At 46.5% G+C, this 27,375-nt stretch overlaps 1 protein-coding gene across 3 annotated transcripts in view; it reads left to right on the forward strand.

The window, feature by feature from the left end:
- tns3.2 (tensin 3, tandem duplicate 2) overlaps positions 1-26,858 on the forward strand; it is a 32,211-nt gene extending 5,353 nt beyond the window's left edge. For 2 of the 3 annotated variants that reach the window (XM_078107874.1, XM_078107877.1), the window contains exons 7-27: positions 212-324; positions 597-657; positions 745-820; positions 1,064-1,193; positions 1,396-1,461; positions 2,821-2,925; positions 6,123-7,061; positions 10,167-10,297; positions 10,796-10,904; positions 10,987-11,055; positions 21,009-21,168; positions 21,358-21,812; positions 22,370-22,453; positions 22,579-22,710; positions 22,938-23,033; positions 23,492-23,569; positions 24,056-24,133; positions 24,254-24,422; positions 24,505-24,573; positions 25,002-25,031; positions 25,710-26,858. In XM_078107874.1, coding sequence (XP_077964000.1) covers positions 212-324; positions 597-657; positions 745-820; positions 1,064-1,193; positions 1,396-1,461; positions 2,821-2,925; positions 6,123-7,061; positions 10,167-10,297; positions 10,796-10,904; positions 10,987-11,055; positions 21,009-21,168; positions 21,358-21,812; positions 22,370-22,453; positions 22,579-22,710; positions 22,938-23,033; positions 23,492-23,569; positions 24,056-24,133; positions 24,254-24,422; positions 24,505-24,573; positions 25,002-25,031; positions 25,710-25,851 — 3,292 coding nt within the window. In that variant the 3' untranslated portion in view covers positions 25,852-26,858. The other variant, XM_078107876.1, reaches the window with a different exon arrangement.
- Positions 26,859-27,375: the final 517 nt, after the last annotated feature.

Consider the following 27,375-nt stretch of genomic DNA (forward strand, 5'->3'; position numbering starts at 1 on the left):
GCGACTGTTGACCTCCGCGCGCACTGCCTTTAATCAGCTGATTTATCCTCTTTTGAAATAGTTGGTAGAAACAAAGCAACAACAAGGATGTGAAACAAGGAGACTGGCTCGAAGAACATACTTCAACAACCACACTATTGTCCAGTCACAAAGCGATTTGGGAGACTTGTGTTGGGTTAACAGCATGAATGCGTCTCTCTGTGCTCTCTAGGTATGTGTGGATGCTGGGAAGCATGTTAAAGGGCGGACTCAGGATGTCTCCCTCGCCGTCTTTCCTCCTGTGTGTTGTTCTTCACCGGCTTCCTAAAATAAGACCAGATGGAGGTAAGCGGATGTCTGATATTAATAGGAAGAGGCGAAGTCGATGAATAGCGGTCTCTAGTCGTTGCAAAAAGCACAAAGTACACTCCTTTTCATCTCCAATGAGGAAGAATAAAGAAAAAGGCCAAAAGACGTAACGTCCAAAAAGTCGTCTAAATCGAGTCAAAGTCTCAAGCCTTGAGTCAACAGCTTTGCTTTATGCTTCCTGAACAATGCTGAACATTTCTTTTGCAAACAAATAGCATTTGTTGTGATGAAGGTCTTCCTTTTCCCAGCATGTTGTCTCTTCCTGAGAGTCTACCAGAGTCTACAAGCTGTTTGCACGTCAGCAGTCTAGTAAGAAACCACCCAATCACATTGTAACCACTTATCATGGCCGGATGTTATTCAGAATAGAGTAATGCATGTTTGTATGTACCTCAGCCGTGTCAATGCAGCCCAGACGGACCGCCTCTACTTTGTGCTGCAGCCAGCTCAGCTGCTCAAAGGGGACATCATGGTGAGCGCGAATGTTTAATCATGTAGGGTTATGGTATCGATTTCTACTGCAGTGTTTAGCTTTCGGGTGGCACTTTATTTTTTACAGACATGTAGTTTACAAAGAAATTCCCAATGTTATGCCATGAATTGGTAATTTGATCATTTTAGGGAAAATGAGAATCTCTTTCAAATTCTTTGAAAGTGATTATTAATTCTGCGTCTACTTGATGCTACTGTCCGTACATCTTCTGTCTGATTTTAGGTGGTTTGTTATGATAAAAACAGCCAGTCAGCCAGCCGCCAGGTCGTCTTCCGTCTCCAGTTTCATACGGGTCTCGTAGTAGGAAACAACCTTACTTTCTGCAAGGCCGACCTCGACTGTGCCGATGAAGGTATTTATAACCTGCCCATTGCTAACTGGTGTTTCAGGCGCTATCAAATGATATCCATATCAATCAGTAACTGGCAAATCATTCAGTCGTCCTCCAATGTAAACACCACCAATCAGAACTAACCTTGGACCCTCTATCAGCTGGAACTATCTCCAGTGTGCAAAGTTAACTTTCCAGTCTGTCCCATCTGCTATTATTCCAGATGCTCGGTTCCCAGAAGATGGAAAAGTGGAGCTGTTGCTCTCTGACAGCCCTGAAAAGATTACAGGTACATTTCTTCTGAAACTTGTAGTAAACTAAAGGCCCCGGCAGATACGACAAAGTACGAACCGGTACCATCTGTGCATTTACTAATTACAATGACACCTGAAGGACGGCTGAGGCTGATGAGAATTGGTGTTGCAGGTATTTAGTCATCAATCAAAGTATTGGATCAAAATGTGAGCCTCAAGGTGGCGCTGGAGGAAAAGTCAGGGAAGCCATTATGATTCATCCTCTGGGGACAGTGTGAACCAAATTGAATGGAAAATCCGTAGTTCTGCTATTTAAATGGGGTTCAGAAACTTTGCCATTTAGAACTATTCTAAGTCCCGGTACTTTCTAGTCCGCACGGATTGGAGGAAGAAACGCTTCTGCTTTTAGCCAGAATTAGTACATGTTTCTACTTAGGTACAAACACATATGTCTTTTTAGAATTTAAGTGAACTGAGCCTTCAACACTTACGGCACCCTGAGAAAGTCAAAAAACAATGAGAGGCAAAGAATTAACACACAAACTGTTTGGTTCTCAACCACTTGGGCCCCTTAAAAGAAACACATGTATTGCTGGCACCAGTCCAACACAGGAGTTATATGTGTTTTATACATCATTCTTTTTAAAGAATAACTCGTTGAGTCCCCCAAAAAGTACAGTTATCCAGTATTTAATGAGGGGAAAGTCATCGGTCATGTTGTCGTTAGTAAACCTTGCTCAAACTGACACATCCAAACATCTGGAAAATCAGAACACGCTCACACATGCACACATGCACACGCGTTCACACAGACACACTGTTTTGGCTGCATGTGCTGCAGATGAACAAAGGCTGCACCGTTCTTCTAATTCAAGCAGAAGAGACATCGATGACTCAGTTTAAAACACAACACTCACTCACTCGCTCACTACTCATGAAGGAATAACATCACTATCAAGTTTCAACAAAGTGTCACCCAGGTGGGGGCAGTGTTGGACACCGAGAGGAGGGCATTACCGCCAAACTGCCACCAAGCGCTCACAGCCACACACAACCACACACAACCACACACAACCACACACCTCGCCTCTCAACAGGAAGCAATATGAGGAGTTATCACACACACACATCGGACAGGAATTCTGAGCGGAGATACTGTACGAGCTAAAACACAGAGGCGGAGAGGAAAAAGGACACACACAGACAGTGACACTACTAAGCACACACTATTTCCTAAACATAACTTGAAAGAGAACTGGTATCAACTAGTGTGTGTGTGTGTGTGTGTGTGTGTGTGTGTGTGTGTGTGCGTGTGAGCGAGCTGTTGCTGTTTAACTGACTCTGACCAGGACTGCCTCTTTTTCTGCTGGTCTGTTTGTCATTTCCATGTGCAGGCAGAGAGCTGTGGAGCAACGGGCGCTGTGTGACCGTGGACTATGACACCTTAGACCCTTTGGTCAGACGAGATTCATATCGAGACACGTCTCCTCCTGAGACAGGTGAGGTGCATTTTAATCTTTTTCACGAGATAACACCTTTTATTTCTTTCACTTTCTCCTCCAGTTCTCGATTCCCGTTGCGTCTTTGGCTTAGTTATTAGACAGGGTTCAACACCAAAGCACAATATGAGAGATAGATGGACGTGTGGGCTCTGCTCTTGTAATTGTGACCTTCATTCAGTTTCCATTGCATTCTTAGGGAGGCAACAATGCCAAGTTTTGACCTTTAGAAGTTGTACCTCCTTCACAACAAACAATTTGGCTTTCAACAACTACTGTCCAACATGTCTGGTTCTTTAAATAATCAATGCTCTATTCTGTTGACGCCGGAAAAAAAGCTGTAAGAGAGGGGAATCAAGTAAAGTTGTGGGCCGGAGGGATAAACACTGCTTTAACCAGAATTGATTTACAATAAATGGGTTCAACCATGCAAAATCACAGGTATATTTCTTTAAAGTCGTTCTTATACATTTGTTATATGTTTAAAAGAACAATGGTGGTTTCTGAAGAGCTTAGATGTCGCACTATCAATCAATGGTGAGCTGGTGAGCATTTCTCCACTGAACGAAGAGCAGAGAACCAACTCTGCCCTATTCACTTAGGCAAGAACTTGACAGACGGTCCATCCAGTCACCTGCCAAGTATTTCTTGAAAGTGCCGGCCCTTTTCCCAACAGTTTCCAATGACGGCTTCGGAGATGGCCCCGTCTTTTAAACCATCTGGCGGTCACTGTTTTCCCCCCCAAAGTGGTAAAAATAAATCCGTTAATGTATCTCTGGCTGCCCTCCAGAGGTCGTATCCCCCTGTGGATGCAGATCCAACCTCGGATGGGCTGTTTAGGCTCTTGGCCGAGTGACAGTCCACAACTGTTGTGGTTGCGATGGCTCTTTTTCTACACTCGGCCAGACCGGACCAGACCCTTGTGTTTGGAGGCGGCTGTTTGCCAAACAGTTTCCATTCACTTGGAATAAATGGTTCGCACACAGAAAAACACCGGCACAAAACCACTAATCCAGACAGCTGGAAGAATCACTTAAAGGGTCCGTTGAGGTTTTGAGTTCCAGCTGTTTTATGCCAAGGCATGTAATTTAGATGGACCGATCACTGGGGGGGAGAAAAGCAGAAAAGTGGCACGTTAACGCACATTTACACACCGGCTCTTGGCCATTACCTCCAACCACCAACACACACGCATGCACACGAGCATAATGAGCGTGCCAGCTAGTTAGCAACGCCAGTCGCAAGAATGTTGGTTTCAACCCCAGGTGGTTCTATTTTACCCTCACAGCCCACAAACAGCCCTCTCCTCCACTACTCGTATCACTCCATCTGCCCCCCCTCCTTTTACTCTCCTTATCTCCTATTCCCCTTTTATTTGGTCTTCCAACTGAAGCGTGTGGCTCTCATGTTCAAGTTGCAGGTTGCAATTTGTCCAATCTGGCCCCTTCCCCCTTCTGCACACTAGTCTCTCCGGAGCCCGCCCCCATGTTTACATTGCCCTCTCCATGTTTGGCCAGCTCAAGGTCCCTGTGCTTTGTGTTTCCTTCCCCTGAAAGTGCATTGTGCGTGCCGCACACACTCCTCCACCTGTGGGCCGCCCGGTGAATGATCCACCCCAGTGTCTTCTACCGCTTTCCTCCATAGCACATGAAAATGCATGAGGGCGCACTCTCTGCACAGCGTTACCTACCTGTTTCAGCCGGGGCAGGATGCAGGGGAGGGAGGGGGGGGGAGGGGGTCGGAGGAGGAGGGATGAGGCAAAGCGAGGGTAATTCTGTAGTCACCGTGAAGGCGGGGATTTGAAGTGTAGGAACGGAGCAGACGAGGAAGTAAGGACACGAGAGAGGGGAAAGAGAGAGAGAGAGGGGGACACTGGGGGGCTGTTAGCACCTTAAGAGAAGGAATGTTCTTTTCTTGTCTTCCTGTAGCAGCCTGAGAGGACGACAGCCGAGGAGCAACTTCAACTAAGCTGGTCTGAATCTTTTTCAGCCTCCTTTTCTTTCTCCGCCCGTCTCCTCATCCTCATTCCGTCCTTGTCCTTGCCGTCTCTTTCAGCTTGTCATCTGTTTCTCTTTTCCTCTTTCTCTGACTCCGAAGGGAGCTTTTTCGGAAAGCATTTCCATCCTGTTTCTAGCCCTCAGTGGGAACAGTGAAAGTTCACTGGCAGACTGCTGGTGAGTAGGTGAGCTGCTTTTTGGGCATTTTCTACTGAAGCATGGTGAGAGTTACACAGTGTGTGTTTACCAGCGTGTGAATGTACTATTCTGTGCATCTGTGTGCGAGAAATCTCCCAGAGCAGCTGTGAGGTTTTACCACGTGTGCTATTTGAGATTTATTGTCTCCGGTCTTAAGAGGCTGTGCTCATGCAGCTCTGCGTGTATTGTTACAGTCACCGTACAACGCAGTCTCATTTGGACGTGACGAGCTTTGTCAAGAAAAGAGCATCTTGTTTCCATCTAACGCGCGTCTGCTACATTCACAATGCAAATTAGCTTTAGAAGCCGAATGTATTTAGTTTACTATCTTATTAGAACAAATTATAAAGCAAGCAGAAGGGAAGGTGCTGCATGAAATAAAAACGTAAAGGGTGAAACAAACCAACAGCTTGTTAATTGGATTTGTTTAATTTGAATCGACCGATTGATTAATCGATTGATTTTCCCAGCTTCAGTACATTTCCAACTTGCTGTAAGACACACGCCGGAAAAAACAAACGTGTGCCCGCGTGTGTTTGTGTTTGTGTGTACAATCTGCCCCATCTGGCCTCAGGTACACGTCTGTGACGAACTAGTCCTTTCCATGACACACACCCGCTCACACACATACACACAACTTAGCACGCACGCATCCGCCAGCGCGCACAAAGGGCCTCTGTGTTATCGACATGGAGTGTGTCTGGAGTGATGGCTGCGACAGGTGTTGTGTTTGTGTGTCACAGTGAATCATATGCAGTAATAGCACATACGCACATATACATTTGAAGCCCTAATTGATGTTCCATGTGAACATTTTGAATATAATAATACTGTACTAATATAATTAAATAGGAAAGGGCCTCGGCTGGGTTATTTTTGCAGGTGAAGACTGATGTCATCATGTCCTCCTCACTTGTGACATGAAAGCGACACTCTTGCTTGTAAGAGGTCACCTTCCCGTCTGCTTTTCACACGTAAACCTCTGAAATGTTGTCTTCACAGCTCCACCTCACACGCTCGGCCCTGGAAATGGGAGTTGGTTTGCCAAAGTGAGGAAGACGAGTAGCGAGGAAGGAGCCTCGTTCCGCCTGGCCACCAGCAGCCCCGTCTGCAGTGACCAAGCTCCATCGGTCAGCAGTGACTCCGGCCTGTCTGTCGCCTCTCAGGGGCGGGGCGGAGTCGGACAGAGCAGGGGGCCGGCGCGGGACAAGTTCACCCAGGCCGGGAAGCTGCTCTCCGGGTTGGACTTTGAGATCGCTCAGCCTCCTGTGGAGGTCATGACTGACCTTGCTGCTTCCTGCGGATGGGAGGGGGAGACGACCGGGGGTGAATCTGAGCTGGGACACGCCGTCAACGGCGAGGCCTCGTCCGGCGAGAGGGAGACTGACATACTAGATGATGAGGACGACGTGGATGGCGTGGCACCTCCTGCTTCCGACATGCCGAGCTCGAGCGGCATCGGCTCCCTCCCCTCCGACAACCTGCCCCAAACTGAGAGATCGGCCCACGCCGAGTACTCCACGCACTCCTGGGTTCGCCAACAGCAGATGGTTGACGTTGGGGGAGAGATGTTGGACAACGGGCTGAGAAAACCGAGGCCGTCGGCTCGGGTTGCTCCCAACACCCCGCGCCGAGGACACAGCAGCAGGGAGGCCGCGCAGAGAGGGCCGGCGAGCGAGGATGGCGCGCACAGCGTCCCACAAAACACCGACGTCACTCACAACGCACAGTCGGTCCATGCGGCTTCGGCTCCATCCTGCCAAGACGAGGACCTGTCGTCGTTGAACACAGATGCCGACGAGTCCATAGAGCAGCTGAACCGGCTGATTTTGGATTTGGACCCCACCTTTGTTCCCGTTCCCACCCGCTGCGCGCCGGTGTCCCGCTCCGCCTCCCTCCACTCCAACGGACTCAGCCCCAAGGGAGACAGCCATCGGTCAGGTGAGACAGCGATGAAGAAAAACAAAGGACGCATCACACCACGTTTCAAACGATACCAAATCCTAGTCTAGACGGGCAGAACGGCTCTAGGTCCGGCCCTCTTGATCGGTTAGTCCACCACACTGTAAACAGCAGCATGACCAAGACATTTTGTGCAGGCCGTCATTGTCACTACTATTATCTTCTGACTTGTCCTGTAGCTCCTCCTTTGGGTGAGTGGGTGGTTGAAATCTGGTACACCCACGATCCAATCTACACCTGTAGAACTACTGTCAATTCCATCTGCCTCAGCTTCAGTTTGTGGACCTTGTACACCTGCTAGACCTCAGCATAGTAAAATTCGGCCTTTCAGCTCAAAGCTCTGTGGCTGTTGAAGAGGCGGATCCAATCTCTGCCTGCACATACAGAGAAACCTTTATAACCCAGACTGAGGTAGTGAAGCGCTGCCCGACAGTGGAAATCTACTCCCGGGTTTATTGCAGTTCAGAAGGTGTGTTTGTTAATGCGCACAGTGTTTGATGAAAGCGTGGCAGAGTTGGATCGAACAGGTTGTGAATATTCCCCACAATCATCACCATAATTTACCGATCATTCCGCCTTAGGTTAAATGGTAATGTACTTTTGTTTATGTTTATCATTCACAGCTGCACGCCCGTCGCTTTAACCGCAGATGTTGAAGTTCTTTCAACTTTTATGATGCACAATTAAACCTTTTTAAAAAATGATTAATTTTAAAATGTATTAATCTATTTTATCATTCACATCTTTTAGTCTGGGTTTAACAGCCATGAACAAAAGCACGAGGAAAGGGACATTTGTCAAGGATGAAAATACTGCTCTGATCTGCTAAACGACAAGAAGTTCTAAGACTGCAAATTTCAAAAATGTGTGACTTTTTACCTCAACAACACCAAAACGAAGGTGTTAATGTGGCAAGATGTCCTTCATATACTCCTCAAGGCAACTTACCTTCTTTATTTCTTCCTTTTCACTTTCAGTTCTGGTTCGAGTTCATTCACTTACATTACGTTCCCTATTTTAGTTCCTTGCCACGATTGTTTCTTAACATTTTTATTTGATGCTATAATTGTAAATAAGATCTTTACTCAAATTTCTTTCTGAGTTTGAATAAAGGTTGAATGAGTATGAATTCAATATAGATCCGATCGTGTGTGAAAAGAGGGAGAAAGGTGTGTTTAGCTGTGCAGAAGAATAATGAGTTTTTAGTTTAGGACTTTGAAAGTCATTGTCGAGCCTCGACCTTCACCTGAACATGTCACAGTGGTGATTGCTGCTGCAGCTTTGCCTCTTTGCCACCGTTTCCTGTCACCCTGCTGGCACGTACGGCAGATTTAGTCCTTCTAACATCCACTGGGACGCAGCCGGGAAGAAGAGGCGCATTTCTGCAGCGACCCCGGCCCCTTGATGCGTTTTCGGGTTTTGAGCGCCACGGGTCATCGGCGTGTGGGTGATGTCATCGCTTCCCGGCTCTCACATGCGGAGCAGCTGCTCCATCAAAGCCGACCCGAGTGGCCCGCCGGTCCTTATGGGAGTTCCCCGAAAGTGCAGAACGTCCCTGACAGCTCCTGAATCTCTGACCTGCGGCCATGTGCCCCCGCGAGGGTTACGGTCCCGTGCTGAGCTTTAACCTCTGACCTTGTGTTATTGTGCAGCGTCAGGTCAATGGAAGCGTCTCCTGGCTCTTCTCCCGACGATGGAATTCCAGCAGAGGAAAATGGAGCCTGTGCGGTTAAGCGAGATGCATAATTTCCCCAGAGCACGATTGAAGCAGCAACGCTAATGTAGTTCACCGCCGCCGAGTTGCTGCAGCAGTTTGAAACGGGTGTTTTTTCAAAGCCCGGTTTTGAGGCGGGAGTTTGTAAGTGATCAGGAATGCTTTTGAAGTTTGACACAACACTTTACTCTCCAGTGTGTCCCCCCCCCCACCCTCCCCCCTCCTCTCTAATATTTGGAGTTGAGGGTTTTCAAAAGGGAACGGCCTCCTGAAAAGTACAGCGGGTATCAAGTGATACTCGACACTGTAAAAAAGAAAGAACACTAGGTGGCCCGGCGGAGGAGAAGAGGAGCCGGATTAGTTTCAGTGGGATTAGCACGGGAGTTTGAGCACAATAATGTTCCACATGCTGTTTATAGTTGATATGAACGGTCGAGTGCCGTCACATAGACGGTCGACCTCGGTCATGACACACGCCTCTCTGTATTTACGCAATATTTGATCGTTTCTTTTACAAATTCTTTGCTCTAGCTTATTAACAAAGAGCTGTACACACCTACTTTCTGAAAAGCTAAACATCCTTGTGACAGCTTTGGCTTTTTACCTCTTTCGCAGTCCCACAAGAGTTTCAACACCATGCACACTCCCAAAAAAGCTTTCCTCTCAATTTCCACATTCACCAACAGCGAAGAAGGAGATCCAGAGCGGCACTTGCTTATTAAAAATGTTTTTTTTGCATATTAAGATTGTATAAAACGTGAGAACAAACAGAAAGACTTGCAGATGCTGTGATGGATTTAGCAAACATTTTGCACTTCCTTGTACTAAAGCTTTAAACTAAAAGTCATTATTTATGAATTATGGATTGTCATTATTTATGAATTGTGAACAACCTTTTACACTCACGCGTGCTCTCCAGCAGACAAATAGTGTCTCCTTCTTGCTATTCGTCTGTGAATAAATAAGTAAAGTATTCAATTCTTTCCTAATGTTCCACTAAAAAGAGAACTATGCAGATCATCCAACAGATGTTTTCTGACAATTTGCCACAATCTTCCACCATCTGGTCACAGTGAAGTCTCGTTTGGTCACAGAGCATCTGACCTGATGACAGGAGCTTCCCACGGTGACGTTGGACGCGTTTGTCACAGACAAACACCCTGAACATGAATCCCCGTCATGCCGTTTAACTGCCCTGACAATGCGCAGTGCTGTTTTGTGCTGTGTTTCGTTATTTTGGGGAAAATTTCATAGAAAACATGAATGACGGTGTCTGATTCCTTTGGCTGATTATGTTTCAGATTATAATCTGTGTGTCTGACTGTTTGCTTATCTGCCCCCCCCCCCCCCCCCCACACTTCTTATCTTAGTCTGGAAGCAGCAGATGCAGGCCAGTGATGTGACGGACTACGCTGGTCTCCACGCCCCAGGGCGGATGCGGGGTGGTGCTCAGAGCTTCAGAGGCTCCCCCATCCACAGCCCCCCCTTCTCACCATCCCAGGTAGACACAGTGTCCCAGCTCACCTCACCGGAGCAAACAGCATTCCGCTGCTACACAGGAGACCAAGCACAGAGAAGATAAAACAACATTTTGGACCCCTAGCTTTATGTCAAAACGTGATCTCGATGTCTTGAACCTTTCAAAAACGATGAATTCACGTGCTGCACATAAGAAAAAGATTAATTCCTTTGAAGTCAGCTAAAGCTTCTGTGTTTAGATGACGGTCGTGTAACTTAACTCCATCTCTAGATGTTTCCTTTCTATCTTCCTCGCCGTCTTTAGATGTTTCTGCTCTTGCTCTCACTCCCACTGGGTGCCATGAATGGCCAAACTGTTTACACCAAAACAGAGACGGTAGCCGCACACAGATCATGAGACTGATGTCTGCTGACGTGTGTGTGTGTGTGTGTGTGTGTGTGTGGCCTTGTTAGCCTGTTATAAAAACATGTTTTTCACTTTGCCTCTTTCTCCTGTTGTTTCCTGTTTTCCTTTTTAAAGCTTGGGAATGTCTACAAAACCAACAGCGTGGACTATCGGGGACATACAGGCAGCCCTGACATTGTCCCCGCCACCCCAGGCTTCCCAGTGTCTCCGCCGACACCCTACGGTAACAGATGATGTCCCAATGTGTCTTCAAGCTGGTGTGTCCGTTATTTGGGAACTTATCAGCTTCCGCTTTCTCTTCCCAGTGAAACATTTCCCAGAGTTTTCCCAGTTCACGACTAGCGGGCAGTGGGAGCAACACAGCTGGACACAAGGTACACTCCCCACAGAGAGAGAGAGTGTGTGTGTGTGTGTGTGTGTGTGTGTGACCGGCATAATCACTACAGCTTAAAGCCAAACGCTTGAGCTCCTGATTGCTGCCGGACAGGATTCAAGGGCCGGCTGGAATGTCCTGTATTCCCACACACACACACACACACACACACACACACACACACACACACACACACACAGACACACAGTTGGCTGCGATTGGCTGGATATGTGGGTTTGGCTCTGTTTGTGGCTTGTCTTGTTTATTATTTTTAGGTTTGAGGTAAAAAGTGCGTAGAGGAGTTGATAAAACGGAGTGGGACGTCCTCTCCGGCCCACGAGGGGACCGCTGATACTTGATGTCCGCTAATAATAGTTGACGGTAACAGAGGAAGAGACCACCGTGGGCAGGATGTCCACTCACTTCCTGTTCTGAGAGGGAACGGGAGTGGAGGGGAGGGTCTTTTGTTGCTGGGACATCCTGCCGGAGGGGGATATGCACCACGCAGCTGCAGGAGAAATGTACTGCAGTGTCAGAAAACTGTCTCTTTGAGACACAGCTGCTGAAAAGTGTCTTTCAGCTAAAGGTTTCTGAACACAAATAGCCTCTAAAATAACCTAATAATAACGAAAATAATGAAGCAGAAAATAACATTAAATAGCATATTTCTTTACTTTAGTGCAAAGACAATAAAAACAAATGTCTAAAAAGAAAGCTCTCATAAATAGTTGTATGTTTCATTGAGTAATGAGGGAAAAGTCAATGCATCCTATGCTATTTGATCCTGCTTAAGAAATTAACAGCTGAAAAGGAGCAGCCGAGGTCCTTCATTTAAGGCAGGGGTCTCAAACTCGCGGCCCGCGGGCCAATTGCGGCCCTCGGGACGATATTTTGTGGCCCCATCCTTAATATGAAAGTGTAATGTTAGTGCGGCCCGCAAGTTTTATACTGTAACCCCACTGTCAGCTGCTGTGTGGGACACGTTATGATGTTCTGGTTTCCTACTGTGTGCTTGTCCAGTGAACGTGGCATGCATGTGACTGACATGGGGGGCGGGTCGTGTGTGTCGGCCGAGGTGCAGAGAGCAGGAGGGTGAAATTCAGTTTCCTGCCCTCTTTCGCGCAGGTGATCATGTGACTAACCGTTAGCATCGCTCGTTCAATAAAGTTTTCCTTTACGACTCACACTAACAACACATGAAGCATCTGACGTCACCGACGAGCGTCTCCGTCCATTACTACGCAGCTTCGATTCACGTAACTTCACGTTTGGCTATAAAGGAATTCCACGGTCACATGACCTTAGGTCTCCCCCGCTGAGTTAAAGGAGGACTAGTGTTGTAGTCTCATTCGGACCGATCCCCCAGGGTGGGGTTCAATGACTGCTTTTGAAAGTGAGTGTTAAGTTGTGTTATTGTCAACCATGCCGTTCGGACGCTAGTCTGGCCCGCGTTCAGTTGAAGTGGGCTGCATCTGGCCCGCAGCTGATTTGAGTTTGAGACCCCTGATTTAAGGGGTGTTTATGTTTAAGATGTCAATCAAGTCAAGTTCTAATCTTAAGATTGAAAATATAGTTTATCACGTCAAATAATTGTAACTTACTATAACCATAATGTAACTATAATGTAACTATTTGCTAACAAAACCAAACAACTATATTAATAGTGACATTTTGCTCTGTATTGAAGGCGGATTACTTCACTCTTGTAAAGGGCAGATACACCTGTTTGTTATAAACACCTTTTCCACAACAGACAGGATAGAGAACCGATGAAAGTTATTATTTCTTGTGTAAAGAAAACACATCAGATTATTTTCCCCCACTGGACGGAGAGAAGAATTAACAAAGGACACAGAATAGCGGGAGCTCACCACCACTTTAGGAGGCAGACAACAGTTTCCTGTTTCCCACGTTAAAGGCAGACAATTGTCTGGAAAACAATTCAGATTCCCCATTTAAATTATTCCTACCTAATGTTAGTCATTAGGGTGATCACAGTCTGACCCGAGGCTACTCTGCAATGTGGGGAGTGAGGACTGTGCGCAGCATGTAGCTCCAAAACAACACCACAGATTTGGTTGACATTTGTTCGAAAAAATGTGCTAATGAGAAGATTGGTTCTATTAGCACTTTTCACTATTTCAAACTACGTTAAAAACACCTGGGCAAAAGAATATTCTTTATACAACACAGCACATAACACGTCAATACTAATTTAAAACTGTAAACTTGTCAAATTTGTTGCACACAGTCTACCTCCAGTACATCCTTAGAGCTGGACGGCAGCCTGGATGACCGAGCGCAGCGCTTCTTTCCTTCCATCAGAGGATCCCGGTCTGATCCACGGCTCCACTGGTCTGCGTTGACGGGTCCTGGGGCAAGATTCCTAATTTGCTCCCGTGGCTCCAGCGTGTGAATGTTTGAACAGTTCGAGTCCTGATGGGCAGGTGGCATCAGTGTGTGAATGGGTGAATCATGATTGTTGCATTTTTTTTTGTATGGAAGTACAGTGCGTTTACCATTTACTTACTAACAGTTCAAGGCCCACAGCGAGAACAGTAACTAAAGGTGTAGATTGGATCCGTCGATCATCAAATCGAAAGCTAAAGGAAAGCGTCTGCTCACCTGCTATCACGTTTTTGCGTTAGGTCTGACTTTTGCAACTATTATCACTGTGGCTGTTTGAGGAGAGACGGAAGACGAAATCAAAACGATGGGCCGCTAGAAGCGCTCTGCAGAGCTGAGGCGAACTGCAGAGATTGGTGATGTGTCCCAACGAGATTTTAGGTAAAACTCTCCCAGTTGTTGCACAAGTTGAAGTCAGAAATGTCCCATGCACTAAACTGTTGGGTGAGACACACATGTCATTTGAGAAAGCACGCCATTGCAGTGCTGCCTTCCTCCATCGGGTTTGAATAGTAGTGAATCCTTCGGAAGCAGCAAGACGGAATTGTAAATCAACATCTTTCAGTCTGACGCCTGCAGCCTTTATTTCTGTTCCAAGCCATTGCTAAGTTGCCATCACCCAAAAGACAAACCCTGCTGCTGCCTCTGTGCTTGTGTACTTTCATTTCCTAGTGAAGGCCAAGCGCAGCCCTAACACGTTACATAATAACATTTCCTTTGTGTACTTGCGGCCGGATCAAAATAAACAGCCATAAACGCAGAAGCTCTCAGCCGGAGGAATTCCGTTAGTAGCTGAGGCTTCAGACAAACACTTGACTGTTTGAACCTTCAGGGGTCAAAGGTCAGGAGAAAGTGCAGAGGAGCGTGCAGAGAGCACGGGGGGGGGGGGGGGGGGGGGGGGGACGTCTCCTCCTCCTTCAGATAATTGGATTTGTCGTCAGTGATGAACGAGAGACGACGCATCCTAAAAAGATTTCACGGCTGCGTCCTGTTTCCAGTCTCCACGCTGCGCGGCAGCCACCTCAACGCAATTCAGTCAAAGGGCTTCATGGAGGAATCTGTGGTCAGACACATGCCAGGAGACACGGCCTGTGTGTGTGTGTGTCTGCATGCCTTTGTCTCTGTGTTTGTGGTGAGCAGATGGTGGGAGTGGACACACATGCCTTGACAGAGAAGCCATAGAGACTCCCCCCTCCCCCCTAACACCACCAACACCACCACCACCACCTCCGGCTCCTCTCTGGTCCATAAAAGGCCACATATGACCTCTGACCACTGGAGTCCATTCTGATTGGGTGAAAGTGGCCCAGCAGGAACAATGCTCAGTGGTCAGTGAGAGGAAGAGGGAGGGAGGGTATGTAGACATGCACGCATAGAGGGGAGGGGGAAGAAAAATCCTCTCCCTCTTTTCCCTCCCTCCATACAAACCCAGAAGTGAAGCTGTGTCACAACAAGCCAGGACCAAACGGGGAGCTTTCTTTCTTTCTTTCCAATCTGGGGGAGGGGGGGGGGGGGCGACGCAAGGAATTGGGGCATGACGGCGAAACGATCCGGCCACTGAAAGAAAAGGCCGGCGGGCTCCGATCACCTTCAAGGGGACGAGGAGAGGAGGAGATTCCGGTCACGGGGGGAGGCAAAACATAGCAGGAGGAGATTGCGAAAGGAGTGACCCTACAACAGGAAACCGGAAAATATATAACGGGATACTTGACAGAGAGTGTCACATCATGACTGCGTCCCTCGGTATGTACGAGCATCCACGTGTGTGTGTGTGTGTGTGTGTGTGTGTGTGTGAATGCTTTGTGCGACTGAATTTTGTGTTCAAGTCTCCCAGTGTGTCCAAGCAGTTTACTCCCTTCACCTCTCCCCTTCATCCTCCCTTCATCCTTGCATTCTCGATTGTTTCCCCTCCTCTCAGCGGGACTTTTCCTGTTGTCCTGCTCATTCTCCCACTTGTTTATGAAGCGTTATCTCCTGTAACCTCCTGGGAGTTTTAAGGAGGGCCGGCATGCACAGAAACACTTCACATTCACAGCTGGTGGAATTTTTCTTGTTAGATGCCTTTTTTTCCCCGTCTTTTTTAGACACAACCCCCCCCCATCCAAACGTTGTTTGTCTCTGTGCCTGCAAATACTTCTTTTTGGCCGTGGACAGCAGTACATGTGCAGCGCCTCTGACAACTCGCACTCGGCGGGATGATGAGAGGGTTTGTTCCACTGCGTCGCTTATGATCTCATCCTGGTTAAAGGCTATTTTGGTGTCCAATGTGCAGTCAGGCAAGACTGATATATTGGTGGTTAACCAATGTAACCCCCCCCCCCCCCCCCCATTCATTTCTGCAGAAGCCTTTATAGATTCAGGTTTTTTTTTCTTGCTTCCCACATCTCCCAGATATGTCATACATGATAAAACCACATCTTGCTCAGCCACGAATGAAATGTTTCTAAAACATTCGCAGTCACTTCATTCAAAGCTTACAAACATTGGAAGACTGGCACGTATTTCTATTGGTTTTATGCTGTGCTCAGTTAAATGATGTATTTCATGTGTCACATTCATGAATGAATGAAAGTTATTCCACCAAAATTAGCATTACCAAACCGTGAATGTGTATATATGTATTCTGGATCAATTCAGACAATGATCAATAATTCAACTCCACAATAGGAGCGTTTGAACGGTGTTGAAAGTTGATGATCAGTTATTGGATGTGCTGCTTGAAAGCAGCTTTTTGTGTGAGAAACATTCGTCTCTCACAGGAAGTCGGGGGGCAAAAAGAGCCCGAATTGCTTTCAGCCACGAGGACGGAAAATGTTGACAACACAGCAGACAGAGGGCCAGTTCAGGGTGCAGAGACCCAAGTGGAAAGTTCTGAGCGTTACTCTGTGTGAGACGCACCAGAGCATCAGTCCATTTTTATGAAGTCCACGTTTTCACATTTTAACACCCAACCAAACTTTATGATCACAAATGTGAAACGGTGCGAAGCTGAGCATCTTTTTTTTTTTCATTTCTTCCTGGTTAAAACCGCAGACATGTTTGGACCCACCAGGAGAACTACTTATGGTCCATGATCACTTCCCCAGATGGGCAACGGCTGAGAAAATTCGCTTCAAAGCGTGATCCAATATCTGGGACAAGTCTTCCATTTGATATGATGAATACTAGTATTCATCTTGATCCTTCATATCTCCACATCTGATTGTTCACACTGACGGGCTGTGTGACGGATGAAGAGAGTGACCGCGGTTACTCTTCACCTAGTTTCTCCCTCCTCTCGTCTGTTGTTCTTCACTCCCTCGTCAGCCGCCTCGTAACATCGGCCTCTCCTCTGCCACTCCGCTGAGTCGATTAAAACCGCCCGTTCCAGCAGGGGAATCTGATTTACAGATGACCGCCTACTAGTTTGACCTCGTTTCAAGGAAAAGTCTCTGTTTCTGTGTAGGAGGGGAGACAGCGCAGGGTCTGAGGCTGATGGCATTCTGCTGCAGTAACTAGTGACACCAAGGAGAGAGCTGCACGTCCTCAGGCAGAAATCCCTCCAGGATCAGATAACTACCTGGTCATGGAACCCACAGGGCACCACCTGGCCTGCACCGGACAGCAGACGGACACAGTGGGGGACTATCTGCAGGAGAAAGCTGGAGCATTTAGCAGCTGAAGAATTCGACATGTTGCTGGGAACTGGAGCTAAAAGGAGAGAGAATGATGGACTCATCAGGCTCATCAGGTGGACACAAACATGAGGGCAGCGCTGGACAGCCACGACGAATACAACGAAATAATATATTGGGTGTTTTTCCGGTGTTAGTGGTGTTCATGCTGCAAAGAATGTAACAATAAATGCAGTTTTAAGACACTTGCTGAGGATTTTGTACATCGCCTATTAACTATAGGAATTCCTGTTCCTGCTGATACAGTAGCAACATTGTTTGTGTAAAAGGAAACGACATTGCGAGACCTCATCTGCACCGGCTTTACGCTACTTTTGGAACTTGCAAAAAGGGGAATTGAGTTTTGACACCTTCTACCCATTTCCATGCCTGCGTTTAAGTGGTATCCATCATTTCTGTTTAACATGGATCATCAATAAGATCTCATCATTACTCGATAACTCGAGTAATGCCCTCCGTGTGCCCACGGATCACAGCAGGTGTTCCTACTCCCTCTCAGAGTGGCTCCTCAGCTCCCTCCTCACTTTATCCCCCTCAGAGGCCGAGGCCTGTGATCGCTGTGAACAGCTGTAACGTGTTGTGCACATTCAGACCTGTCTAACGCCACTCTGCATGTGTGCGTATGTGTGCGTGTGTGTGGGCGCACAAAGTGCTTGCCCTCACATTCCAGTGGTCAGCAGGGAGTCGGCAAACACACTGTTGTGCCGCATAACTCCCCGTGCATCACCGCGTGCATGCGCGTGTGTAGGCTCACCCTCCTCTCCGGGGCGCCGCGGCGCAGGGAGCAAACGTTTGGATGCGTGAGAGGGGAAGATAAAGAGAGAAGCGTTTCTTTGTCGCCACACAACACTGGGGCTCTTTAGCTGCACCGAACACCGAGCATGGGCAGTTTGCATGTTCCCCTGTTTTTATGTGCCCTGCCTTGCCATTCCATTCTGTTTATGCAGCCGCCTCAGTGGTCTGAGGAGAGAAATGTGAAGATATCGCTGCGGATGACCTCACGGAGGTTTGACTTATTAACAGGATTATCTCCATATAGAGCATGAAGGAATGCGCGCAGTTTCAGCCCGAGCCTTGTAACCGTTTCTCTCCACTATCAGGAAAGTGTGTGTTTATTATGTGTGTGTGGGGGGAGGGTGGGGTGGCTGTTGGCTGGTGGAGGCTGGCAGTTGTGCCCACATGGGTCTCTGACATCTGGAATGGGTTTTGCGCGGTCCGACCCAAACTGAAGAGGCTTTGTACTCGCTCGGAGCTGCACGTGTGAGGAGAAACCAGTGGACAGAAAGGAAAAAAAAAGGTTTGAAAAAAATTAAACTGCCCGTTGAGTCTCACTTGAATTTTTGCATTGAACGATGTGGAATGTTGAATGTTGTCCAAACAGAAGCACCGGTACAAGTGCTTTGCCCAAACATTTGAGGTCTAAGTCACAAATGTGTTTCCTGGTTTATTGAACTGGGATAGCGCACATTAATAAAAGCCAGGGCAAGTTGTCCAAATATACCTGTTGTTTCAGAGAATGCAACATACATACATATGTGTTATGTTCATCTGAAGAAGCCAAAGCAAAGAAGATAGTATGACATTATTTCAGATCCGCTGCTTTCCCCCGTCTCCTTTTACCACGACCTCTCCCGTACCTTAAGTGTTATATCTCGTCACCGCGGCGACGAAGCACCACCAACCCAATGAAGCACTTATTCTCACCCAACTAATTACCCAGACAGTTATCTTTAATCTCTAAGTGTTTATGCCTCACCCTAAGCAAAGCTCATTCATGGCATTGTAAGATTGGAAACCAGTTGTGACTGGACCGGCAGAATGACGATCTCCAAGTGGCACGTATATGTGGACTTGTTTAACCTGGACATATGTCTAATTCATTGGAAGAGATTATATGCCATTCAAGCTTTCGGTGGGGGCTCGTTTCCCTTGGGACCTATCGCAGTTCAATACCCTGACTTCCTTGTGGCACATTATCAGTTTTAACAAGGATATTCAAAGAGAAGACGCTCTTATTTTGGAAGGGCGGGAGCACAGAACCTTGAGTGGAGCTGAAGACGAGTGGCTACGTATTCTGTGCCGCCTGGTTACAGCAGGTGAAAGGTGTATCGGAGTGTGATAAAGACCGGCGGAGTCTCACACAGCTGGAGTCTGGTCAGAGGTCAGAGGTCGGGGTGAGGTCAGCGGATTTTGCCACAGATGTGGTGCAGTCGTGTGATGAAGTGGATGAAGTGATAAACCACAGTGGGGACGCTCAGCCGTGGGAACAGAAAGAGACACGTCCCCAGAGAGACAAGAAGTGACAGGGACTGTGGGAATGTTTGAGGAATCCTCAGTGGATTCATGCTGTTTCCTCCAAGGAGCAACAACTTGAGCTATGGATCAAATCAGAGTGTAACCTGCTCAGTGCTCTTGACCTTTAACCCCCCAGAGAGCAAGTTGAGTGTGGAGTGGCTTTGTGTGGTGTAATATAATAATATATAGAAATATATAATATGACAATCAGTTAAAAAATGTGAAACAAAAACTCCTTCTCAAGCAGAAGTACTTTAATAGTTTAGATTCAAAGACGTTTAATCTACAATGTAATTAGTAGCCTCGGGAAAGTCAAAATGAAACTACTGTAAACTAGGACAGTAAAAATGATAAAAACTAAAACCTCTTGTGGTAACTTGTGGATATCCGATCCACCGTACATAATGTGGTCACCATAGAAACGAGTGTAGGGAACATTCAGCCGTGGGAAACCATTGAACCACAAACAATGAATCATTAATGGAGGATATGAAGGAGTACAGGTCCTTTACTTTGATAAAACTAGGTGCGCCAAAATGTGACAATAATGTCCTAAAACGTACATTGTCAATTTAAGTGTCGTCCCACTTGAGTGGCTCAAATTCCATAAAAATCAAAAATTAAATTTATTTCATTTATCACAGCGTGCGTGATTTTAAAATCAAAATTTAACATTCAGGATCATCAATGAATTGATTTAAAAATCAGAAGTAGACATGCTCTCTTTTCAGTGTGTTATATCATTATACAGCCATATATTATTTCATTTTCATTTTAAAGTTGGTTGAGATGGAGCTTACTGTTGGGTAGATGAATCTATAACAGTATATGATCGTTAATACGGAGAATATAAGCTACGTAACAACTAACTATAGGTTTATAATAAATGTAAATGCATGAGTGTCATTTTTCCTTCTGGAATCCTACTACAAAACCTTTGTGTGCGTGTGTGTGTGTGTGTGTGTGTGTTTCTTCAAAGTCACGGACACCTCACGTGAGATAATGTAATACACGCAGTACAATACGATCCCAAAGGTGAGTCCAAACTCCTCAGTCGCAGAGTACTTGAATGGAGGGAAGGAGCGGAAGAGAAGAGGGAGGGGCGCAGGGGTGTGTGTGTGTGTGTGTGTGTGTGTGGGAGGGGGGGAGTGTTTGGCGCCGGCCGAACAAGGAGCTCTTTATGACGATCGACTCTTTGCGCGGTGACTCATCGTGCTTCAGGCCCTGTCCTCGTGTCTGCTGAATGACACGCTGTGTTGTCAGAATGTCGGCGTTGGGGTGTTGGGAGTGTCCCCCCCCCCATAGATGAAACTGAAGTATGAAAATGTAACATTTAGTTTTCTTCACATCTTTCTGAAACAAACCCTGGGTAAATATTGGTTAAATCAACAATGAGATATTTGACAGAAACCCCGGTGAGGTTCTGCTCCGCTGATCCACGTTGATGGCTTTATAATCCAAACAAAGGTCGGGTCTCAACGACGGCCAACAAGGCAGTTATAATAGCGCATGGAACAAAGTTGTGTGCAGTGCGCCTGGTCAGCATCTGATATTTGAGAAAAGGCCTTCTTTTCACCAGAATCCCGGAGTTTCCTGGACGGTGTGAACCACGCCGGCGGCGCCACAGAGGGAGAGCTGTTCAGGTCCGAAGGGTCGGTTCCTCCTGCTTCCCGTCAGAGGATCTTTGGCTCCATGTGCTCCATGTCACCAGACGTCAGCCCCCTCCCACACACGGACAGGTACACGCGTCCTACACACACTGCACGTGTGAGGGCCGACATGTCTGCTCAACTACAGCAAATCAAACGGTGGATAAATGTTCCTCCCATTTCCTATCTGAATGTCTTTTAACTACTATTTATTTTGTTTAGAAATATGGACACAATTTGGGATTATTTGGTCTTTCAGCTTTTACTCCTTTCCTGCAGCTCCACACCTCCTCCTGTGTGGCAGGACGGTCCAAACTCCCTGAACTCTCCGTATCGCCTCCAGCCCTCACCTCCACTCTCCCTCAGCACTCCCGATGCCCACAGCTCTCCCCGGGGGGGTCTGAGAGGCCTGGGCGGAGGTTCGGGGGTGCGCAGGGAGACCGGCAGCAGTGACTTGTCCTCGTTGCTGTTGGGGAACGGCGGCCTGGATCGCAGCCTGCTGGAGGCCGTGGAGGGCCTCGGGAGTCTGAACCTTGGGGGAGAGGGGGGCCTCCCTCCACTGCTGCCTGAGAAGAGGAGATGGGGCGAGGGGGGGGGGGAGGTCGGCTCCCGCTCGCCATCTCTAAGCGGGTTTTCCAGCCCTCACAGCGGCAGCAGTCTCAGCATCCCCTTCTCCTCCTCAATGACCCCCGACTCCCTCAGGGCCCTCAGCGGGGCCCCGTCACCTGGAGCAGGTACACTCTCGCAGCGGGTTCTGTCCCGGTGTCTGTCCGGCTTCAAGTAATGCGTCTGTGTCCATGTGGGGCTTTGGGTGTGGGAGGGGGGGGGGGGGGGGGGTGACTCCTTTTAACCGAATCGATGGTTTGTAATGATGAAAAAAGAAGATTAGTTTTGAGGACCTTTTCAGCAGCTTGTCGTTTTTAGAAACATTGACTCGCTTACGGTTTGAGGTCATAGATCTGAAATGCTGAGAATAAAGTTGTCTTATTACAGGAACTAAGTCAATTTGACATTGTACATATTTTTTTCTGGAAAACAACATGTAATATTTGGAATATAACTTACTACCTTGTACTCCGTGTACCGCTTGCAGTGTATAAAAAACACTTTTCAGTGGTTTTACCAGCACAAACAACATTGCTTGCGTATAAATAGGGTCGAGGGACATTCGTCATTTGGGTTTACTGACAATTAAACGTTTCTCTCTGACTATATGCTCCGTTCTGTCCTGTCATACTTGTGCTGAAGCCAGTCTGAAACCTAACGTAGACTCTTCATCTGTGTCCTGCAGACTTCGGCAGCAAGCACGACACTGTGAAGTTTGTTCAGGACACTTCCAAGTTCTGGTACAAGCCCGACATTTCCAGAGACCAAGGTAAATATTGCCGTTGGACACGTTATTGCAGCGGACACTTGCGCGCGGATATTAACACGCACCTTGTGCAGGTTGAACGAGGTGCTTCTAACTTTAGCGTGTCTCTGCTCCTACCTACTGAGCAGCCATCGCAGTGCTAAAGGACAAAGAGCCGGGCTCGTTCATTGTCAGAGACAGCCATTCCTTCCGAGGGGCCTACGGGTTGGCCATGAAGGTGGCCACGCCGCCTCCGTCTGTGGTACAACAGAGTAAGAAAGGTGGGCCACTGCGCTTTACTTCTTTTTCTGACGGGATAAAATGCATATCAACAGCCTTTAGCGGGGATTTCTAAACACACCGGTGGGATTGTGATGTTAGATTTTCTAAACCACTGATTAAAAAGACGCAAAGATAAAGATTACATCCACCCGTCAGTAACAACATATGTATCCAAATATGCCAAAATGTATCCACGTGTGCAGATACGTTTCCTGTGTTTCTGCAGTGGGGGACCTGTCCAATGAGCTGGTGAGACACTTCCTGATAGAGTGCACGCAGAAAGGAGTTCGTCTGAAGGGTTGCCCCAACGAGCCCTACTTTGGTGAGGATACCGAATCTTCAGAGAGTCTTGAACAACGTTTCCCATTCAGTTCACCCAACAGCTCATTCTAATGCATATCCCCTCAAAAATACATTTGATGGAATAAAAATAACTGGTTCTTGAAGACATTCATTATTGCACAGGGCTTCTTGTCAGCCGAGGGGAAAATACGAACAACTGCTTTACTGAGCCGTAAAACCAATAAGGCCAATGAGCTTCAAAGAGCAGTAAGAAGCGTGTTGCCCTTTGGAAGAACAGCATGCACTTAGCACAAGAGTTCTCCACCAAACCAAGTCCAGAATATTTGTGCTGTTGCCAGTCACACACCGAGCTGACGCCGCGTCGCCCCCCAGTGGTCAGCGTGGGGAGGTGCAGCTGCCTTCGCTGTCCATCATGCGTCTGGATAGTGGGGCTCTGGGCCAAATGCTCATTTTGTGTTTTTGTGTTTTTCCTGCCAGGGAGTCTCACGGCTCTGGTGTGTCAGCACTCCATCACCCCTCTGGCTCTGCCTTGTAAACTCATCCTGCCGGATAAAGGTAAAGAACACGAGACCGCACAGCCCAAGAGGTCCAAACCAACAGTTCATTACTTTTAGAAAGTACTCTGTGCCTGATCTATTATAACTAAACAACGTTCTCAAAAGAATCAATCAGAAGAGAGATAAAGCTCACGTACATTTAATAATTGGACCGTTTAACTGCAGAAAAGAACTTACATACAAGACAGCGATGTAAAAACCATACACTCGATCACAACCTCAAGGCCTCAAATACACAAACATAATCTGGACATTTGTTTTTTTCAACCTCAGACCCAAAGTTTGTCTTGCCTGACTTCCCCGACTCGAGTCTTGTTGATGGTATTTTCTTATTGTTCATAGATGCATTTTCCATTTTAAGTTAAAACTGAAATCAAATTGAAATCATGATTCCCAGCCTTACGTGTGCATGTGTGCGTGTGGCTGCCAGGTGCAATTTGTGCGTTTCCCGCTCAGTAAACTCTCCATGTGTCGTGGCTTACAGACCCGATGGAGGAGCCCAGTGACTCTCCTCCACAGACGGCAACCAATTCAGCGGCGGAGCTCCTCAAACAGGGAGCAGGTGCAGAGACAACCAACGCACACGCTGACAAACCTCACAAATCTCACAGATGTGTTGACGTGACGTTCATTTATTATGCACACGAGGATAAGTGTGTTTGTTTACTGCTCTTTGGCTCAGCGTGTAACGTGTGGTACCTGGGCTCTGTGGAGCTGGAGTCGCTGACGGGTCATCAGGCGGTCCAGAAGGCGACCACGCTGACCCTCTCCGCGGACCCCCCCCCGGCCTCCACCGCCGTCCACTTCAAGGTGTCGGCGCAGGGGATCACGCTCACCGACAACCAGAGGAAGTGAGTGGGAGTCCTTTTTATGTGGGAGGGAATCCACGCGCAAACACACACACACAAACGCGGGCTCTGTTTGTCCCTGCAGGTTGTTTTTCAGGAGACACTACGCGGTCAACACCGTCATCTTCTGTTCTCTGGACCCGCAGGGCAGGAAGTGAGTATCACATACTGCAGTCATTCATATTGACATTTAGATAAACAGCACATCTCCTCACAGGATGCTGATTCCTCTTCAAATGACGATCTGATCGCGCCTGCAAGATGCAGTAAAACGTTTATACCAAGTCGTTAATGTGACCAAGTTGTAATTATCATTAGGCCACCAACTTCATAACACTAAAGGAGATTTTAGATTGAGATATCAGTTCACAACTGGAGGGCTTTCCAAAGAAATCACATCACATATTGTATTAAATGTATTAAAAGTGTGACAGTGTATATTATTATTTGGTAGGTCCTAGTCTGACCATATTTCAAAGGACTGTCTTTTATATTTATTATACTAATATTAAAGCCTATATGTGATGCATAAATGTAAGCCTATTAATAGTGTGATACCTTGTGTTATTCCGTCCCAAACAGATGGACAAGAGGCAGCGGTTCCACTGCAAAGTGAGTGCCTTTGCTTCATCGTGTGTATAAAACAATACATATTTTGTTACTGAACAGCTGATCATTCTGAGAAAGTCAACTAAATATCTTAGTTTTGAAGCAATTGGCCAGATTAGAAGTCGGCGTTTCAGCACCTAATATATACATATAATATTAAACTGACTGAAGAGGGAACTGAAGGTTCACTTTATTTAGTGAAGTAAGGCTGGTTAGATTGAATTCATGTCAATACTTTGCTACGCTGCACTATTTTCATGACACATTTAAATTACAGTGTGAATTATTAAGAATTGGCAGGAGAGACATAAGAAAAAGAGTGAGATGCAACAGAGGTCCTCGGACATTTGCACTTGTTGGTTTGTGCCACTACAAGGATGCCCAACAAGTCAAACATGTAACATACTACAGCTAGGTTTTTTTTTTTTAACACATGGAGCACAGACATTTATAACATTTATTTTGTTGCAGGATCGGTCTGAGAGTTTGTTTTATTTGCCAGAAAAACGTTTTTCCATTAAAACAGTAACTACAAAGCTTTGACATTGACACCCTCAAGCCTGCAAAGAAGTTTTGATTAAAGGGAGTCACAGAAATTCTACCTGCTTACACATTTTGAAATAAGTCAATGCAGTAGCTCCTCAAAGATTATTCCTTTAGGTTTGTGTCCCTTTCTTCCAGGATCTTTGGATTTGTCGCCAGGAAATCTCAGAGTGAGACTGAAAACATTTGCCACCTGTTTGCTGAACACGACCCCGAGCAGCCGGCCAGCGCCATCGTCAACTTCGTCTCAAAAGTCATGATTGGGTCGCACAAGAAGTGAGTGAAGAAAGTCACCGCAGGCCGAAGAGCCTGACCTGGGGATCAACTTCCGACCCCCGACATTGTAAGAATACAAATGTGGATCTAAGGAAGTGAATAGACCAACTATGACCCCACACACTCCACCGCCTGGTCCTGCTGGTCAGTCCTAACAGAGGAACTTTAGTGGTTTTCTGTGACTGCGCTACGAGATGCCGCCACCAGGGGGAGCAAAGACCGTGTGACGTTAAACTAACCCGCAGGAGGCTTTAAGATGGATCCTCAGTCTGACTGAACCTCCAAACGTAGTGTAAATGTACTATATTATACCAACTTTACTTTACACAGTCTAAAAAACTCAACACATTTGCTTTTGATCAAGCCTGGAGAATATCTAATATTCTGCACATGAACATTTTTTTGAAGAGTCCAAAAGCTTTTTATTTTTGTGTAAACCAGGTATCGAGACACAGGCCCTTTTGGTATGTTAAGACAAAACCCACAATATCGTGACAGGACAAAGCCAGTAATGTGTTCGCCCTGTGCCTGAGATGGATTTATTGTGTTTAGAGTATTTATCCCTTTTTACAGATGTGGAAAAGTTATTTTGCCTAAAAACACTTGTCATATATTTTTGTATATTCACATACTGTACATTAGGTTTAAAAGCGGTCAACCCAAGAATTTATAAGTTTATTTCACATATTGTTGAAGTATTTACATACCAGAAAGATACTACATAAGCTGCCCATGTGTATTATATGTATTACTAATATGTTGTAGATGTTAATATGTTCCTTTTACAGTAACTCAATACATATTTATGTACAATTATTTTGCCGTGAAAAATGTCATTCCAATTTTCTCTATGAAGAGATCAAATAGTCACTGTGGGAAAAGTCGCGCCTCAGCATTATTTCCTTTGACATCTTCCTCTGTTCATCCGTTCATCTCTGTTGATCATTTAGTATCTCTAATTCTGAGATAATATTAAAGCGTCGGTGGGGCAATTTCCCCCCAAAACAACACGTTTTCTTTTTTACTTCCAGTGGTCTCCGGCCTCGCAGATTGGTACGCTTCATTTGACCATGTTTCATTCTTGTGATGAGCACAAGTTAATGTGGATTTATAGAAAATAGAAAGAAAAAGCCACGTGCCACTCAAATGACATCCACTCTCCTCCTAATTGATATTTGCAAATTAGTGATTATTGTTACCTTTACACTTTGTGGATTCGCACAAACAAAAAGCATGTTAGCAGTTATTTGGGGCAAAAACAAAGTAAGGCTCATCGTATACAAATGGCCTCGATGCTGTCGAATCACACAAGAGATTTGTCCGGGTTTTAAGATATCTGTCATGTTTTTGCCATAAATCTCCACTCTGGTGTAATGAGGAAGAATGGCATTATTTGTTTTCATTATAATGAAATAATGATAAAACCAAAACCAGCATTGTGCTAGTCCATCGCTCATGCTGTATACATCCAGCTTTGGTACACACACAATGCATGTTGGCACAATCGATTTTTTATTGGCTTTGTTCC

Source organism: Gasterosteus aculeatus, chromosome 8 (genome assembly GCF_964276395.1).
Source record: "Gasterosteus aculeatus chromosome 8, fGasAcu3.hap1.1, whole genome shotgun sequence".
Lineage (NCBI taxonomy): Eukaryota > Metazoa > Chordata > Actinopteri > Perciformes > Gasterosteidae > Gasterosteus > Gasterosteus aculeatus.